The sequence below is a fragment of the Bidens hawaiensis genome, unplaced genomic scaffold, assembly GCF_021521415.1.
Source record: "Bidens hawaiensis isolate Kalapana, Puna unplaced genomic scaffold, B.hawaiensis_p1.1 tig00038580_1, whole genome shotgun sequence".
Taxonomy (NCBI): Eukaryota; Viridiplantae; Streptophyta; class Magnoliopsida; order Asterales; family Asteraceae; genus Bidens; species Bidens hawaiensis.
In genome coordinates, this window is record NW_027496774.1 from 1 (window position 1) to 20,223 (window position 20,223).

General features: G+C 39.6%; 1 protein-coding gene and 1 non-coding gene across 2 annotated transcripts; both read right to left on the minus strand.

The window, feature by feature from the left end:
* Positions 1-16,862: 16,862 nt before the first annotated feature.
* On the minus strand, positions 16,863-16,946 carry TRNAL-CAA (transfer RNA leucine (anticodon CAA)). Its single transcript has one exon. It is a non-coding gene; the product is annotated as a tRNA-Leu (tRNA).
* A 2,457-nt stretch (positions 16,947-19,403) lies between these two features.
* LOC143590443 (protein AGENET DOMAIN (AGD)-CONTAINING P1-like) lies at positions 19,404-19,811 on the minus strand. The gene has a single exon (XM_077070925.1). It carries the CDS (start codon positions 19,809-19,811, stop codon positions 19,404-19,406), a length of 408 nt encoding a protein of 135 aa, XP_076927040.1.
* Between the last annotated feature and the right edge of the window lie 412 nt (positions 19,812-20,223).

The following is a 20,223-nucleotide window of genomic DNA, read 5'->3' on the forward strand; positions in this document are numbered from 1 at the left end:
TGAGTTATAATTTTTTATTAATTTCTTTTAACTTTTTTTTGATGAGTTTTTTTTATATAGCAACATATTCTTCTTATATTTCTCATTTTTGTTTCCCTTTATATAATAACTTAACCTTTTAAATATTACAAACGAAAAATCATGATTAAAAAATAATATACTCATCATAATTAACCCAAAAACACACACAAGTATTCTTTCTTAAAATTATTTTAATCATCCTAACAAGTAATTTTCTTTTAAAATATATAATCTACTGGTATTAAAAAAACAACTAAAGTATTACAAAATAAAAGTATTAGCGTTGTTTTTTTATATAAAAGTCTGTTTGTTATCCTAATATTATTATAAAGAATTAGAAGCTGGGTGAATATATAGGGTATGTGAAAGTTATATATATATATATATATATATAATATATATATATATAGAAAAAGGGTTCAAATAAAAGAAAGAGTTTACTAAGATTGGTAAGAACCAATAGAACAATTCTATGGTGAAAGAACAATTCTAAGAAATTATGTCGGTTATAGTGGTGAAAGAGTTTTTATAGGAAACTATGTCGGTTTTTAGTAATTTTAAATCTCAACCATTGATTAACATGATCCAATGACTATGATTTATTCATAGTCTTCCTAGGAAACTACTTCTTTTTAGTATAACCCTCCCCCTATATATATATATATATATACACGGGTTTTGGGAGGAAAAAAGTAAAGGTTTTTTAATGCTGTTTATTTAGTAACGTTATGGAGTATTTGGAAGGCTAGAAATAAGTTGGTGTTTAACAGAAGGTCTGCGATGCTATCAAAATGTGGTGGGAGATTTGAAGGCGCTCGGGTTCTTATGGATTAAAAACCGAGCAAAGTGGATGAATTTAATGTGGGAGACTTGGCGAAGTTTCAATATTTAGATGTTTTTTGCTCGTTGAAATTGATTGTGGTTGGTGATTCGGCGTGTTAATGTTTGTAAAGTAACTTTCATATAATATACATATCTTTGTTGGTTGTTATAAAAAAGAAATAATAATAATAATAATAGGAAAGAGACAAACAAGTTTCAAGAATATATCCATTATGATAAATAGTTTTCAAACTACATCAAATTATTAAATATTTATTCTAACTACAACATCTATGGTAGCAAATAGCAACGCGTTTCTAGTGAGAGCAAGGCAACAAATATACCAAAAATATGTTTTAAACATGAGACACATTTATTCATATATGGTTGAATTTTGAATTAAGTTTTTTACTATTAAAACTTTTGATGGTGAAGAAACACTAATCGACCCGGGCAGATTACGGGTAATCTGGGGGTTAAATAGATGTTTTCCACGAGGGGTTAGACCCGGAAAAGATGGTTCTTCTGATAACCCTGCAAACCGACACCGTGAGCTCGTCACTGAGAAGGGGGGGGTACCTCCTTGTGACCACCCTCCGGCGTGAGAATCAGACTAGATTGCTCTTAAATATAAGTGTATATTAAGATATTGCTAGAGCAGATATCAGGTATAAGATATAAGATATAAGATGAGATGATAAGATGATGTACCAATTCCAAGTTGTTGGAGTATTTATAGCCGAAGGTAGGTTTCCAAGAAGGTACAAGCCGCTGAATAGTGTTCATGTTCTGCCAACTGTGGGCTACGCACATGCCATGCTGGTAGTTGGTGGGTAGGCAGCGGCTGATAGTGACCAGGCCGGCTGTGTACTATTCCTGTTCCACCAACTGCAGGCTATGCACGTTCCTCCGACAGGTTGGTGAGTAGGCAGCGGTTAATAGTGACATACAGTACAAGAGCGTGCTGCTTGTCATACTGTTGTCAGTGAGCTGTCGTATCTTTGATCAGATCTTTTGTCCATACCTCGTCAGGTACAGTATAAAAGATCCTACAGTATCGTACGGACTGGCTCATTTGGGAGGGAGTTCTCCCGGCTTTGTGCGGGAGAGTTCCCGGCTTTGCTCATTCCTTCTTCAGGTGACATTACTGAATTATTATGAGTTAAGTGCCTTGTGCGTGTAGCTTTGCTGTGCAGGTATCCTTCCCTGATGGCTTGTATCCGCAGCTGCGGGAACAGGCAGAGTACTTCACCATTGGGAGGCTTTTCCTGCGGGAACAGCTTGCGTACTGCGCGTAAGGACGTCACGTCTCTGAGCATGGTGGGTCCTGCGGATCCAGTTGGTCTCGGCGCCGACGTCCCTTTTAAGTTAAGTCTTGCGGGTTCAACCGCGCAGACGTCCGTTAAGGAGTCTTGTGGGTTCAACTGCGCAGACGTCCCTTTTCAAGGTGAGTCTTGCGGGTCCAACTGGGCTCTGCTGGGACCTACCTCTTCAAGTCCCCCCAGTCCAATGTTCTTCTCATGAATTGTTAATAAGTGAGGTGAACTTTTGGACTTAAACAAGGGGTTTTGAAAAGGTTTTAGTTTTAAGGTTTTCCATGGGGATTCTTCCCGCGGAAGTCCTAATGTCACGTGCAGAAATTCCCGACTTTTCTGCTTGATCTTTGGGTGTGATGCGGGTAGGTCTGTATCCTCCTCGCAAGTCAGGAGCGTTGAGTTCCACTTGTGTAGATTCTCCACGAGGTTTTGGTAGTTTTGAACATAGTGATCAATTATGTTTAAACAACCAATTCCATCTTGGAGGTTCAAACAATCTAGTTCTCGACGTTCCCGCTATGCGGGGATGTTATTCCCGTTTCCGCAAGCACTGCTCAGAAGATCCTTCTTGGTTTCAATTCCCTGCGGAGTGCTAGGTATGCGAAGGGTTTTGCCTTGACACTGTACCCGCACTCGTCTTATAGTTACTTTACTTCCAAGGTATTCCTGGCTTCAATTCCCTGCGGGTGCTAGGTATGCGAAGGGTTTTGCCTTGACACTATACCCGCACTCGTCTTATAGTTACTTTACTTCCAAGGTATTCCTGGCTTCAATTCCCTGCGGGTGCTAAGTATGTGAAGGGTTTTTCCTTGACACTGTACTCGCACCCGTCTTATGGTTACTTGGTTGCCGAGGTATTCTTGGCTTCAATTCCCTGCAGGTGCTAAGTATGTGAAGGGTTTTGTCTTAACACTGTACTAGCACCTGTCTTATAGTTTCTTGGTTTCCAAGGTAAGGGGTATTTTCCCGCTTACTTTTGAATCTTTTTGAAATTTGAAGAGTTGGTGAAAGGATAAGAACAGTCCAAACTGTTGAAACGTCGTCCGACGGTTTCTTCTGACAGTGTTAGGACGTGCAGGAAGTTATGGCGACGTGACAGTATATGGTCATTCCAGGCGCTTTTTCAGGCGCGTGGGCGCGATTTTTCGGGCGCGTGGCCGCGAAATTAATGGCACGCGTCCTTTCAACAGCTGTTGCCAGCTTGCACTTTGCCACGTGTCATAGTTTCATTGCACATGCGATTTCTCTCTCTTCCGCATTAAATTCATTGCATTAATTGCTATGAGTATATAAAGTGGGAGAGGGTCCTTTGTAATCCACACTTTCACTTCTCTCTTCATCTTCTGAACGATTTCCGGCGAATACTCACTATTCCGTCGAGCATTCTTCTGAAATCGCTTCTGTTCATCCGAAACATGTCTTCTACCCGTGATTTTGAGGCCACTGCCGAGGAGTCGGAGTTGTTCGTTGAGAACCCGACGTCGACGTCCGAAAAGGACGACAAGAGCACTGCTGGCGAGTGCCAGTGTGCTCTTCCGGCCGAGCTTTTTCAGTACATCGTCCGGAAGTTCATGCTCGAGTCGTTCGAGCCTGAGTTTCCGGGGCCACACCAGACGGTGTACGATGCCCCCAAGGGCAAAATAGGGGTGTACGCTGCATTCTTCGTTTATGGGAATCTCAGGTTCCCATTGACGAAGTTTGTATACCGTGTCTTGGAGAGGCACGATGTGCATCTGACGGAGGTACACCCGATGGCGATCGCCAAGATCCGCCACTTTGAGTGGGTGTGCCTCATTCTGGGCGTGGAGCCCCACGTAGATCGGTTGATGACCTTCTACTCCTGGAGGTGTATCCAGGGGTGGTACACTTTGGTCAATCGGATCAAGGGGTTGAAGATCTGCGCTACCGAGCGCAGTCTTCGGTCGTGGAAGCGGGAGTTTTTTTATATCTCCGCTCGCGTCGTCCCCCTTGCGATGACCTTTAAGAATGGGAGAGCACTCCCCGCCCTTCATGCCCTCAACCACCAGGAGGCGGAGTGGTTCGCCAAGATCTCCCAGATTCAGACTCCGGTGTACCGCTTTGCGGAGTCTGGGATGGTGATGCTTGGGATGAGCCGGGTGTGGAAGGAGGCGTCCCAGATTCCTATCGTCCTCGAATACGGTTTGAACTCTGTCCCTTACGGTATGCTCTATCTTCTTTGTTGATATAGGTTTTTCTTCTAACTGTTTCTTCTTTTTATTTCAGAGGGAAACGATTTGCAGTCTCTCCTGCAGCCGCGGGAGAGTGATGGTCCCGCCCGGATGGGTACTCGTGCTCTCGATGAGATCGGTTTGTGGAGGTCTACCCGCCAGGCCACCCTATTCTGAGCGCCACGCGGCCAGGTAAGGAGTTATTCAACCCTCGACCTCTCAATGCTGAAACCTCTGCTGGAATTCCTCTAATCTTGTCATCTTCTGATGAGGAATCCGCAGATGGTCCTCCGTTGGTGCGGAAAAAGAAGGCTGCCGGCGGGAAGGGGAAGGCGAAGGTTGCCTCCACTGCCGATCCGGTGCATCGATCTGATTCAGAGACCGAAAGCGAGGAGGTGGCGGGGAACCCTGGTGGGGATAAGACCACTGCTCCGGAGGCTGAGACGACTGTCCCCTCCGAGCAGCCCAGGACGACGACGGTGAGCGGCGTGAAGAGGCCGGCTCCATCGGGTTCGTCCCCGCCTGTTCGCACTTTTAGGCTCAAGAAAACCCGTAAGTACAAACTTCCTTCACTTTTAACTTCATATCTTTCCGCCATTATACTTATATCTTCTTTGTACAGGCGTGGATGCTACCGCATTCCAGGGTGGAGCAGGGAGGAGCACCTCCGGACCCATGACGGTAGGCTTGGTCAACCTACCTGAGGCGGTGACCCAGGCGACTGCGCCTGCTTCAGTTGGTTCAGTTGCTCACCCAGTTGAGCCAACTGTTCCAACTGTGATTACATCTCCGCCGGCTGTCAGTGCCATATTTACTGAATCTTTCACTGAGCCGGCGGTGACTATTTCTGCGGGCTTACTCCGCAGCGGCGACCACGGTTGTGAGTTCACCTCCGGTGAGTTCACCTCCGTTGGTTTCTACCGCAGCGGCCTCCATGCCTCCTCCGACGTCGGCAACTGCGGCCGATCCTTCAGGTATGCTTGGGGCTTCTCGCCAACCTCTGCCTCATTCCCATCTGCCTGACCTCTTGGATGGATTTCCCTTGGGTTCAGGTGATGGGTTTGGCGGCTATCGGCCTGTTGTCGACCCTACAGGTGCGTAGGGTTCTTTTGGCCTTTTTTTTTTATATATCATGTTTTCCTAACTGCTTTTTGTTTTTTGCAGTGTCGTATTCCAATGAAGTGTATGTTCCACGATGGAACATCCGCCGAGGAACAACCCTTCGCACGCCTGTGGAGTGCGTGGAGTGGGCTTGTCACGCAGCTCCCAGTGGTGCGTTGGGGGAAGCAATGGCTAGCTACCAGGAGGGTAGGCTAACCAATGAGCTTCGGATTCTCCTGGCCCGGATGCAGCCGCGCGTCGAGCTGCTTTGTCGTGAAAACGACAAGTTAAAAGCAGCTCGTATCCAAGAAGCAGCTCAGGCGCGGGCTGTCCGGGAGGAGAACAAGAGGCTTACCGCAGTGGCTGCGGAAAAGGAGAAGGCCTTCAAGGCCCTCGAGGTTGAAGTTCAGGCCCAGCTCGAGGCCCGTTCTAAGGCTGCCCAAGCTGTCAACGAACAGCTTCGGCTGGCTAAGGAAACTGCAAGGAACGCAACTGAGAGGGCCACCAAGGCTGAAGCTATTGCTGAGCCTCTACGCATTGAGAACGAGGAGCTTAAAGCCAAGCTAGAGGGGCTCCAGCAGGCTCATGATGCCTTGGCTATGAAAGACGCCAAGAAGCTCCAAGAGATCTTGGACCAGAGGGGCGTGCTTGACCACACTGAGCGGAAGCTAAAGGGCGTTGAAGAGGCTGTTGCTAAGGAAGTGTTGCTCGCCAACCTTAACAAAAGTGAAGCCGAACGCGCCTGTAATCAAGCTCAAGCCGCCCTCCAGGAGGCTCTGGTTGCCAAGGAATGGCTTCTTCGAGTAGCGTTGTCTCAGGTATGCGTAATTTCATATCTTTACACTTTTCTTTGTACATAGAAAAGGTTCTGACACTTGTATTTTTTCTTGTAGGTTGTGCATCGAGTCTTCACGGACACATCATACGACGATGCCATGAGCGCAGCCCTCAACGCTTCTCATGAGGATGGGGAAAAGGCCGGCTTCCTGCTTGGTCTAGGGTTCGTTGAGAAAGGCATCCCGCCTTCCAACTTCCCTTTGTATGATGTGGATACTGAAGCTGTTTATGACCAAGCAGTGAACCAGTATGCTGCCTTCCCGCATCCGGTGGTGGAGAAGGTGAATGAAGTTGCCGCTGCTGATGATGGGCTGGCTATCCTTAAAGCTTTCCTTGAACCGCCACACTCTATTGATGGTGCGGGTCCAAGTGGAAGTGGTCCTGAAGCTTGATCCTGAAGATCCCTTTCCACCATTAGAGTAGATTTTTATTTTTGTATAGCTTCTTTTGTATGCGGGTATGTACCCAGCAATCTTTGTAATATTTGAATTTCGATAGAATAAAGATTATTTGCTAATGCCTTGTCTTGTTTATTTCACGCATATTTTGATTTAACTTAGCAATTTCTTTAGTACTTAGATAAGTTAACTTTTCAACGTGGCAGATAATAAGTTAAAGTTTTGCGTCCTTTTTCGTGAATGTGCGGATAAGACCGTCACTTGCACTCAGTAGGATGGCTAAACTTTACCTATATCTGACCTGCGTGGAAGTTTTCCTCATCTTTTCCTTTGAAATTTTCTAAGTGTTTAGAATAAGTTAACCTTTGAACGTGGTAGATAATAGGTTGAAGTTTTGCTTCCTCGTTCGTGATTGTGCGGATAAGACCGTCACTTGCACTTAGTAGGATGGTTAACCTTTACCTACATCTGACCTGCGTGTAGGTTTTCCTCATCCTTCTGTTAGAATTTTTCTAAGTATTTTGAATAAGTTAACCGTTCGACGCGTGGTTGTCAATAGGTTAGTTCGGTTTCTTCTATCATGATTTGTGCGGTTAGGACCGGCACTTTCATTTAGTGGGATCACCAAACTTTACCTATGACTGACCTGCGTGAAGGTTTGTCGTTTTTTGTGTTTATGCGGGTTTTTCTGCCTTCCACAAGCAACGATTTCTTTACACTTATTTATGCGGTGAAAACCGGCATCAGTGTTGAATAAATTAACCGTTCGACGTGCGGTTGTCAATAGGTTAGTTCAGTTTATCATGATTTGTGCGGTTAGGACCGGCACTTTCATTTAGTGGGATCACCAAACTTTACCTATGACTGACCTGCGTGAAGGTTTGTCGTTTTTTGTGTTTATGCGGGTTTTGCCGCCTTCCACAAGTAACGACTTCTTTCCCCACTTATGTATGCGGTGAAGACCGGCATCTCAGTGTGGAAAGTTCATAAGTATAAATGTAAGATCATTAGTATCAATGTTCTAAGGAGAATCATTTCCATTAGAAGTGGCTCTGGGCCTTTTCTTTACAAGTTTGGAATTGATCTATATGCAAACTGTGTAATTGAGCTCCCTTCCATGTTGTTGGGATGGGAGTGCCATCGAGCCGATATGCACCTGGTTCGGGATCTCGTTGTTTACGCAGTATGTAGTCTCCACCATTGAAGCTGCAATTTTATTGTGTTTTCCCCAACTGGGGTTCTACACGCATCAGCCTGCTCAGCGTTCGTTACGCCACGAGGTGCGCGAGCGTCCCATCTCTGACAAATGCTTCGACGATGTCCTTCACGTCTGTGCATTCTTCAGTGTTGTGGCCTTTTGTCCTGTGAAAGTCACAGTATTTGATCCGATCGGCATTGTGACGATGTCGGATTATTGGAGTCTTTGGCCATGGGAGATTCTCAGTGGCGAATATCTCGGTGACGCTTTTGGTGAGTGGCGTCCATCTGGAGTTCTGGTTCGACTGTACGTTATCCCTTCCGCCTAACCGATGTTGCAAGCCGGATGAGGTGTCAAAGTTTACCCTTGACTGCCAAATGCTTAGCTTCCGCTTTTTGTTTAGCCGGGCGGTAAGGACGTTGTCTTCTCTTGTTTTCTGGGTGTAGAGGTTTGTGCTCTGTGGGAGATCTCTACCCAGTTGCTTCTCCGTTTCCGCAAAGCGTTTAGCTGCTGTCATGATGGCATCCCATGTGGATGGCATGCCATCTTTACCCGTTAAGGTGCGGGAAAGCTCTGGGTCATTCGCGCCCTGGATGAAAGCAGCGCGAACAAGATCTTCGCTAATATTACCCAGACTTAGCTTCTTTGAGTTGAAGCGAGTGATGAAGTCTGGCAAAGATTCATCTTCCTCTCGAATGCAATTGAGGATTGTCCATTGCTCTTCGGTATATTTTCTTTGCTGGCTGAAGTGTTGGCTAAACTTCTGCTGGAAGTCAGCCCAATCGTAGATGTGGTGGACCGGTAGACGATCGAACCACGCTCTAGCTGCCCCAACAAGCGTCATTTGGAACATGTAACACCACGTAGGTTCCGTCCAACTACTGACGGTTGCCCCCGCTATGAACCTGTTCAAATGATCGTCTGGATCAGATATACCATCGTAAGTGCCGATGTTGGACATCTGTTTGGCACTTTTTGGGGCGATTGCTTCCGCAATGTCCCTTGCAAATTTGGACGTTCCCGCCTTTGCAGCAGTTGGTGTAAATGTTTTGGAGAAGTCACGTGGGTTTCCACCCGCGTTTTTTGGTTTGAAGGTTTCTCCAAAACGCCTTCTCGGTTGGGAGTCCGTTTCCTTACGCTTCTCTTTCGCCCTATGACGAGGGTTTGCGTCACTATCGGATTCCTCCGAATCATCGTCCGAGTACTGTATGAATTCATCAGCCTGTTGGAGTGAACGTAAGCGTTCATCCAACTCAGCTTGGAATTCTTTTTGACGTGCTTCCGCCCACGCTTTAACTTCATCGAGTGTTTGGCGGGGGAACCTCGTTCGTTGTCTCTCTAACTGGGTATCGGTGTATCCCAGTGAGCGATTTACTGCACTTGCCCCAGCTTGGGTAACCGGGGTAGTGTTCGTAAAATTTACTGCACTTGCCCCGGCTTGGGTAACCGGGGTAGTGTTCGTAAGAACTGTGTAGTCGCCGGTATTCCCCCCAGTAGCTGGGGTTGTGGTTACCGGAGTTTCTTTAACCATCTTTCCAGAAGTTTCGAGAAAACTGAAAAGGAATTAAGTTATAGCTTTTTTGCACGGATGGCGCCAATGAAGAAACACTAATCGACCCCGGGCAGATTACGGGTAATCTGGGGGTTAAATAGATGTTTCCCACGAAGGGTTAGACCCGGAAAAGATGGTTCTTCTGATAACCTGCAAAACAGACACCGTGAGCTCGTCACTGAGAAGGGGGGGTACCTCCTTGTGACCACCATCCGGCGTGAGAATCAGACTAGATTGCTCTTGAATATAAGTGTATATTAAGAGATTGCTATAGCAGATATCAGGTATAAGATATAAGATATAAGATGAGATGATAAGATGATGTACCATTCCAAGGTGTTGGAGTATTTATAGCCGAAGGTAGGTTTCCAAGAAGGTACAGCCGGCTGAATAGTGTTCCTGTTCTGCCAACTGTGGGCTACGCACATGCCATGCTGGTAGTTGGTGGGTAGGCAGCGGCTGATAGTGACCAGGCCGGCTGTGTACTATTCCTGTTCCACCAACTGCAGGCTATGCACGTCCTCCGACAGGTTGGTGAGTAGGCAGCGGCTAATAGTGACATACAGTACAAGAGCGTGCTGCTCGTCATACTGTTGTCAGTGAGCTGTCGTATCTTTGGTCAGATCTTTTGTCCATACCTCGTCAGGTACAGTATAAAAGATCCTACAGTATCGTACGGACTGGCTCATTTGGGCGGGAGTTCTCCCGGCTTTGTGCGGGAGAGTTCCCGGCTTTGCTCATTCCTTCTTCAGGTGACATTACTGAATTATTATGAGTTAAGTGCCTTGTGCGTGTAGCTTTGCTGCGCAGGTATCCTTCCCTGATGGCTTGTATCCGCAGCTGCGGGAACAGGCAGAGTACTTCACCATTGGGAGGCTTTTCCTGCGGGAACAGCTTGCGTACTGCGCGTAAGGACGTCACGTCTCTGAGCATGGTGGGTCCTGCGGATCCAGTTGGTCTCGGCGCCGACGTCCCTTTTAAGTTAAGTCTTGCGGGTTCAACCGCGCAGACGTCCGTTAAGGAGTCTTGTGGGTTCAACTGCGCAGACGTCCCGTTTTCAAGGTGAGTCTTGCGGGTCCAACTGGGCTCTGCTGGGACCTGCTTCTTCAGATGGTTTGTTGGATTGTTCATTAACATATTTAGAGCGTTGTGTTAAATGTATCCGTCATTGAATTACTAACCCTAAAACAAGAAAGATCCTTATATAGATAATTATTTTAGGCAGTTAACAGTTTTATTAACTTCAAAAGTCAGTCTTTAAGAACTGTATTCATATCATAACAATTAATTTGATGTTGTAGGGAATCTTATTACCATTGCTTATATCAATTACAACAACACAATGGAGGATGAACCAAACAACTACCAAATTCATAATTTTTGCTTCGGCAAACAGCAAGGCAATCACCAATTTCAGCACAAGTACCTAGACATACAATAGCTGTATATAAAGCAATCAATTAGTATATTTCACAATTGTAATGTTTATGGAATATTAAATAAACTGCACATACCATCAGATGGAATAAATGTAATGACAAAAAGCAGAAGCGTAAGAAGCGTCAACACAAGTGAGCTTTTCGAAGTGAAAGCCATAATAATTTGATGTTTGATATTTCTTGATATTATTTTAGTATAGAGATAATAGTTGGCGCAGTCGTAAAACTTCTTAAATAGCCACAAATATATTTTAATACAAAAAACATATCTACCTTTTTTTATTTAATACAAAAGATACACCTTCTACCTATAATATTAAAGCAAAAAACCATTTTTTCCACATGTTGATGATGAGAATTGAACTTACTATCAGTACCTTGTTTTAAAATGTTTGTGGCTTACAAACTTAAATAAGATGAATTAATGTTAGCGTTCTTTTTTTTCTTAATTGGTATAGATTCACAACATTCTATTTTGATTTTTTTACAAATACAAATTATTCTTACTAATCTATGTATTTTAGTAAATTATTTATATCTTATAAATCTATAAGATATACTGTCATGTATATTATTAATTTTTAACTTTTTTGTTTTAATCTTTTAACCACATGTATATCATACATGATATGCCATTATTAATATATATTCAATACAAAAGATATTACATCAATATGATATGTCTTCGTTAAAAACTTATTATGAAATTTAATTTGTTCCTATATATGTTGAAGCAACGAGTTATTTTTTTTCCTTTTTAGTAAGAGAATGCCGTTAATAAAAGATCCTATAATATGATGTTTTATAAACTTTTTACCAAAATAGTGTAGATGATTAATAGGCTTTAGCTCAACTAGTATTAGAGGGCAATTGAAAGTTGAGCTGAAAGCCGCAAGATCTTAAGTTCGAATATAATCTTAACCGGTTTTTACCTTTGTGTGCCTTTGGGCCAAACGATAGCAGGCGTTCAAGTAGGCGAAGTGCCAATGGATCATCATTAGAAAATTTGTGTGTAAAAGGAATAGGCAGTTTCTTACACATATTATTAAGATATCTCCTACCTTTCTCATTTCGAATCTGCATCGCCAACATGCTTTTAATGCTAATATAATACTTCTTTCAATTTGTTTTCAACTAGTAATGTGACCCCGTGTTGCGAAGGAGGGGTATCGATTTGAATGTTTTCAAATTCAATAAAAAAGCTTGTTGGGGTGATCCGTTTGACAACAAATTTTAACCATTAATAATAAAAATACCTTCACAACAACATTAACATTACCTTTAAAACTAAAGTGTTTTAAAGCACATTGAAATCGGTTGAATATCATCATCAAAAAAATCAAGAGAACAACACAATCAAATCTTCAAATCACAATATTTCTAATCATTCTTTACACCTACATCATACACAGAACCACAAACTAACTTTTGTATGACAATTTCGATCATTCAACTTGGTATTCAATTAGTGTAAGTCTAATAGCAACAAATCAAGCATGGTTCAGTTTACACAAACAAATCAAAATATAAACATGTGCAAGATAAAGAGGCTCAGGTCCGGTAAACAACTGCTATATATCTTGCCACGCTAGAATTCTGAGCATCATTAGAACCATAAACCATAGAGAGCAATGACATATTTAATTCATCAACAAACATTGCCATTCACCATCCACCATCGACTCGCTTCTTCGACAACCAAGACCATCGTAAGCTGGAGACAGACAAACATACACTCCTAGTCACGTTCCTTCACACCTCACTGGATTTATGACAACCGGTTGAGCCTAAAGTTACTAAATTGAACCCGCTAACATCAAATACCCCACTAGACCACCCCACGACAGTGGTGAGAAATAATTGGTGGTGGCGAAGCGATAACGATACTGTTAAGCACATCCTCTGCCACCACTACGCCAACCACTCCACCACCACCAAAGGTTCCATATCAGAACCCGACAACCACCACCACTCCACCGCCACCAACGTTTCCACATCGAACGCACCAACACACTTACTAAGCATGAGATACAACGCCACCAAACAAACTGACATCGATGGCCATACAACAACCGTAACCCATCCACAAACCACCAACACACAGTGATCGTCTGCTGTCACCATTGACGGGCTGGTGGTGGTAGCAACCAATACAAACGCCGCCTAGGGTTGCCAAATTGAACTCGGCAACGTTAAACCAAGAATATTTTTTTGAAATGGTGTTTATTAATAAAAAAAAATAGGTTAACAGTAAAGTAAAAAAAAGGTTTTTGGTGTATCCGCTATTGAGAATAGCGGATTAGGAGGAAAATGAATTTGGATTCGTCATTAAGAAGGACAGATCACCTGCAACACCTGACAATCCTACAATCTGCTATTGAGAATAGCGAATTAGGACAAAAGTTAAGTTAACCCCTTTAGGCGCCAAGTTAGCCCAGTTAAAAAAATCAAACAACCAAACTAACCAAACTTTGGATTCTACCCCAACTAACCTAACTTTGGATTCTACCACCTTAATGTACACTGTAAAACTCATAACATCTGCCAATTTCACATTCAAAAACCGCCCTACTACATAGCCATTCACATGCAAATCTCATAACATCTGCAAAGCTCCATAATTCATCTCCCATTCCACATACAAAGTTGCCATAGATTCCCTGCCAAATCGCCAATTCACAAGATGATAAGGGTGTCATAGATTCTCAATGAATTCACAAGTTGATAAAGATGATAAACCTTATAATCTACTAAGCTGCCATGAGCTGTCCATGATCTGCCACCATGAAGAAGACGAAGACCAAAAAAAAATTTATATTTTCCTAATCCGTTATTCTTAATAGCGGATTATGTTTTTTTTTTAAATTATTTATTCCAAATCCGTTTTTCATAACGGCGGATTAGGTTTTATATTTAAAACCCTAATTTTGTTGATAATATTTTGACGATGTTGAAAGTAAGCATGTTGGGAGGAAATCATGTCAGATATGATTCTTTTACATATAAATGGATACAAACATGTAACTTGAACTTTTATTATCTTCTACCTTTATATATTAACTTTTATTGTAATATTAAGTATATTATAATAAATAAAATTAAAATTCAAAAAAAAATATATAATATTATAAACAAATAATGTAAAATAACCCCCGTAATACGGGGGATAAAAGCTAGTGTGTGTGTGTGTGTATAGGGGAGGGTTATCCTAAAAACAAGTAGTTTCGTAGGAAGACTAGGAATAAATCATAGCTATTAGATCATATCAATTAATGGTTGAGATTTAAAATTACAAAAAAACCGTCATAGTTTTCTACGATTACTCTTTCACCATTACAACCGACGTAGTTTCCTATAATTGTTCTTTCACTATAGGTTTTAATGCCAAATGTTAAAATTCTATTGGTTCTTACCATTCCTAGGAAACAACTTCTTTTTATTTGAACCATTTTCTATATATATATATATATATATATATATATATATATATATATATATATATATATATATATATATATATAGCCTAGTCAATTATTTTGTATATGCTTTCGTTAATTAATAAGTAGACCTTAGTGAACAGAACCATAAATCCATAATTTAGTTTCCCGCAAATAATATTACAACAATGAGCTCTAGTGTTGGAGAAGATGAAATATCCAAGTTAGTAGTGTATCATTACATTATGAAGATGAAGATGGTGCTAATAATAGTATAATAAACCAAATGACCAAATATCCCTTTTGTGTCTACTTTTTTAAGACTTAAGACGATATAGATGGTGATGATACTAATAGTGTGGGAAATACATAGAGTGATGTATATCTAGTATGATTCATTTCTAGCTTCCAGTAAACATCCACAAGTTGTTCCTGAGATGTAAGAACAAGAAATGGACGATGATGATGTTGTGAAAAAAAGAAGTGACGAAGTGTCCATTTAGGCTTTGGGTATCTAGTATTTCACATGATAATTCGTTGTAAATAATAAACTTAGACGAGAAGCACAGATGCCCGGGAAAGTTTTGTTTGGGTTCTCTTGTTATATTATTGTATTGCACAACGATATTTCAAACAAATAGTCGAGAAATATGAAATTAGCTTAGCGGGGATGCAAGGAGTATAATAGGAAGCATATGATATCAAACATTTACCTTCGAAATATAGGAGAGTGTCAGGTAGACTAAGTTTAAAGAAGAAAACATAAACATAACTCGAAGGATGAACTTTGATAAAAATAAACGTAACTTATAAAAATTGTCAAGAAAATACGCACCATGTTAGGTCTAGTTACTTCACGAGACATGCGAATATGCGATGACAATAAACCCAAACGCAAGTGCTAGTAAGGACGCCCTCATCCCTTCTAGTTAGGATAAGTTGTCCTTGAATAAATATATTTGTATATATTAATGTATATTTTACTTTACAAAAAAACTATAACAAATTTTGTAATCTTTTAAGTTTCATAATTATTATACATTAATTTTGAGAAGTTATTTTATAGTATTACTTCTAGAAAAATAGTAAATATATTTAACGTTGTATTAGTAACCAATGTATTCATAGACTCTCTAAGCAACGTTTTTGGTGAAAATCTGTCAATGAAATAATAAATAAAAAAGACGTTATCGGTAATCTTTAGGTGATACCCATGTCTGACAATGAAGTGTATTAATGTGTCCGTCTTGATCATGATCATAATTACGGATTGTGTTGCAGTGCACGATTTGTAGTGATAGGCTTTTACATTATTTGTTTACATAGTTGAATAATATATACTGGAACTCAGGTAGCCCGAAACGCCTTTTGACCTGAACCATTCATATTACCCATGAGCATGGTCATCCCCTTAATTATTCGCAAATGGGTTAAATGAAGAAAAATAAAGTGTAAATGAAATGGTTAAAATGAGTTATCAATCGCCACATGCTATCAAAATTCATGAAGTAAAATGCATTATGAAATTATATATAATCGCAATTCTATATAGAACAACATTAAGACTTTCTCAAACTACTACTCAACAAAAAATAGAGCTCCGGCTTTGGCTCATCGGATAAAGATTAAAGTAGGTTTCCTTATTCTGAAAGGAGGTTTGATGGTGTGCTCATATCGTATGTACAAAAGAAACTATTATCCTATATATAAAAGGAAAACGAAATTCTACAATAGCAGTTTCCTTTGTGCATATTTAGCCCAACTGAATGTATATGTTGGCCTATTAAATCCCTGTTTTTTCATCTGTGTATGCCAAGTGTTATTATAGAGTATTTTGGACTTTTGCCACGTAACATACCATTGCAGTTTTAAGTTTTACATTTGAAATCCTAGTTTTTATGTTTCGATTTCACATAGATTCCGACGAACAAACGAGGAAGAAAGGTTTTAATTCTTGACAATATCTTGACCTCCTAATTAGCTCAAAACACTTCTATAAAAAAATAGCAAACTCAACCAGTTATGGTGTAACAAACACGGCGCAATGGGCCGTAAAACATCTAAAACAAAGTGTTAGGGAGTTGGGACTACAAAGTAAATCACATTTAATTTTACCTTTAAACTGGTATAAGCCAAAAGCTGTACTTACCAATTCGGCCCAATAGTGCTACTCAAACCGACTTAACTGGATCAAAACACACCTAATTATGATACTAACATATTTTCATAAAACACAAGTTTTTTGATGTAATTATATATGATGTTTTTAAAGTACCATTTCAAAAAAACATGACATTTTACAAGTGACGAAAAGAACTATATGCATGAAACTATGAAAGTGCCCAGTTTATAATATTTGTAGAAACCACACTATGATACTAACATATTTGTTGCAGATGATATCATTAACGTGTGTGAGTTATGATACTAATAAATTTGTTGCAGATAATATCATTAACGTGTGTAAATTACCTTTTGGTAACTTAAAATAATCAAAAGCGACAACAGCTAAAAGAATGAGTGTCATGGCACATAAAATAAAAAAAATAAGATGTCAGAAGTGGGATTTGAACCCACGCCCTCTCTCGAAGACCAGAACTTGAGTCTGGCGCCTTAGACCACTCGGCCATCCTGACTTTGTGTTGACTAAATATTCCATAAATTACTCATGTCACTGAACACACATATCGTGGAGTTGGCCTTGGAAAATGAGTCCGGTGACAGAGGAGAAATGAGCCCAAATAGGAAGGAAAATATGCTTTCCTTTGAATGGTAAGCATATATGATTTTGTGTGGCAGATGTTTGTATGACAATCAATTTGCATGAAAAGAAGCTTTTGGTGAAGTGTAGCATGCAACAAGTACATGACCAAATTTGCATGAATATATGCTTTCCATTTGAGGGTTCAGGTCTGCACGTTTTATGTTCTTCGTATCAACAAGATCAAAATCTATATGTCTTTTATTTTTAATTCATGAGGACCATCGATCTATAACTATATCTATATATCTATATACTATAGTACTATAATAGATACATTGCCTCAATTTCAACCTTTTGAGAAATGTGAGTTTCATACTTTGATTATTCAATATTTTCATTTTATATGCATAATGTGCTAACATAATCTTTGATTTGCTTATAGTTCCATTTGGTTATGCAACTGATCAGACAACAGCTTCAAGTCGGCATATCAAGAGGGCTCGTGAGGTTGGACCAGCGTTTGCACATCAAAAGTTTTAAAGATGGTGGATGGTTGTGTTTCTATACACATAACCAAAGTTGTTGATCACTAACATTAAACTCAAATTTTGGAAAAAATTTCCGTTTTGAGTGAGAGTATGGATCGATATAGGATTATTTTTACGGTTTCACTTTTCTGAAATATAAAATTGCTCAATATAATTCATGATCCACCAATTTTATATTAGGAAAATTTCAGTTTATGCCCCAAATAAGCCCATAGATGAGCTCCTACACGAGTCATGTTAGCAATATTCCAACTCAAGACGAACATGATGCAAATTCGTTTAACCTGAATTGTTTTTATTTTTTATTTTTCTTTCATGTATTAATACTTTAAAACTATAACTTTAAAATAAAAAATATCAAATGTGTAAAAATCATTTATATTTTTATAATAAATATATTTTTATAATAAAATTCATATCAATTTCTCATTTAAATTTTATGTTCGTGTGTTGTGTTAAAAATTCACAACCAAATTTAGGCCCTCATGAAACACAAATTACCATGCATCTTAAGACTTAAATAGTAAAATATATTATACAAGCATGCATCATCGAAAGCATTACAATCTAGTCTTGATTAAGTAAACACTACTACGCACACTAGCACTTCATAAACTCAAAACGATTAAGTTCAACAAAAAGATTAGTACGGTCATTAAGATCTTATGCTACCTACGCTTGATCCCAGCCCTTCATTATAATCTTTGACCCTGCACACAATCAACATACCTTTTATAACCCTATCAAACACAACACACCAAAACATACACAAGGAACACACATAGGGAAGCAATTTATCATATACATTGTTTAATAACTTACCAAAAACTTTCTTGAAATACCTTTTGTTGCTTAATAAAGGGATTGTTTGACCAGAAAAAAGTCAACAAACCCTTCTTGAATATGTGTTTTCGAAGTGCTTATCAATCATCAGTATCACATAATCAGTTGTTTGAACTAAAACTAGTTCGGTAGTTTTACATGTATTTATCTTGACTCTAAATAATCAAAATCATATGCTTGTAAACAAACTGATCATTTAGTAAAACGTTCGGCGACAAATTTGTTTATTTAATAAAAAAACGATTTAGTTAAAAGAACAAACACAACACATGTCCTGTTTGTTTATTTGCTTGCTTTCATTCGTTTATATTTTATTTAAATTTATTTAAAATTTAACAATAGCGGGTCTAGCCTACGGTTGGTTAACCAATGTTTTAAAAACCGGTTTTTTACTCGTACCGGATTAAGCTAAAAAATGGTACAACCTATTGAACCGGGTATACCGAGAGATTCAACCGGTTAAATAGTTTACCTTATAATTTCCTATAAATACAACTTTTAACTTCAAAAATAACCCAAAAATAAGTGATCCCATAACAAAAAAATAACCCAAAAGTAACCCATATTAAAAAAATATATATAAAAGCACTCAATTTTAAACAAAAAGTTCTAAAATTTATTCGTTTGAACGTTAATTGTTCGGTTCAAATTGATTTGAAGATATATTAAAATTAATTTGAAGATATATGGGCTGCAAAAATCAAAATTTCCCAGACTTAAAACCGGTTTGCTAGTAAAAACCGGTATTAAAAAAAACCGCATGTACGATGTTCTAGCAAACCAGCTTGCTGTGCGAAATCCGGTTCAACTGACCGTTTTGAACCGGTTTTTAAAACAGTGTGGTGAACTACGTCACTAGTGCATTTTTTTTCCTTTCATTTTACTCATGTATATATACAAATAATTTTTAACCTAAAACAAAAAAAAAACTAATGTGTCGTACCTCTCGACTTTTCTTCAAATCTATTAGTTAAGGATTAAAAAAACATAATAATACCTTATTTGTCGGAATAGACCCAAACACCATCCTTCCATTCTTGATGAAGTCTCAACATGTTAAACGGGAAAACAGTCTTTTTACCCAACTTCTCAAAATGCACCAAGTACTCATCCGACTCCATTTTTTCAATAATCTTGCCAACCCACCACCCGTCGTTATCAAAAGCATCAACAACCTTGGACAAACGGAAGCCAGTGACGTTAAACTCCCTTGGTTGTGGTCGGATTACATCAGTGGATAGGATCTCTCTCAAGGGCCCAGAGTTGTCGTCTTGAACAAGGGTCCTGTACTGGATTATGTACTCGTTGCTAGTGATCCGAGAGATGATGTTTGCTGGGTAGTATGAACCCTTGAAACCATCTCCCTTCTTTGCAACTTCCACTCGATCACCTCTTTCATAAGCCATTATTATTTTTTGCTTTTGCTGTTGATATATAGATTTATGTATAGTGAAACCCTTGTTTCACTAGTTAGGAATATATATATAACTGGTTAGCTATGAAAATGAATATTTTGACAACCAGACACGTCATCCGGAACTTCACTGTTTGGGTCAATTTTAGAAAATTGAGCACGTAGCACATAACAAAGGGACGTTCATTTTTTGATATATTAATTTTTGTAATTGAATATATATATATATATATATATATATATATAGCTTTTTTTATATGTATACGAACATTTGAGCTTGATGGGCATTTGGGTTTCTAGTTTTTATTTATTCTATTAGCGGAAAGGAGTAAAATGATCATTAAACGTGGCTTTAACAAAAGTTTAAGAGCCTTGGCTGTTGGATTAATTTCTATTCAGGGTCA

Coding starts and splice junctions, on each gene's coding strand:
- LOC143590443 (XM_077070925.1), bottom strand. CDS start 19,811: ATGGCTTATGAAAGAGGTGATCGAGTGGAAGTTGCAAAGAAGGGAGAT.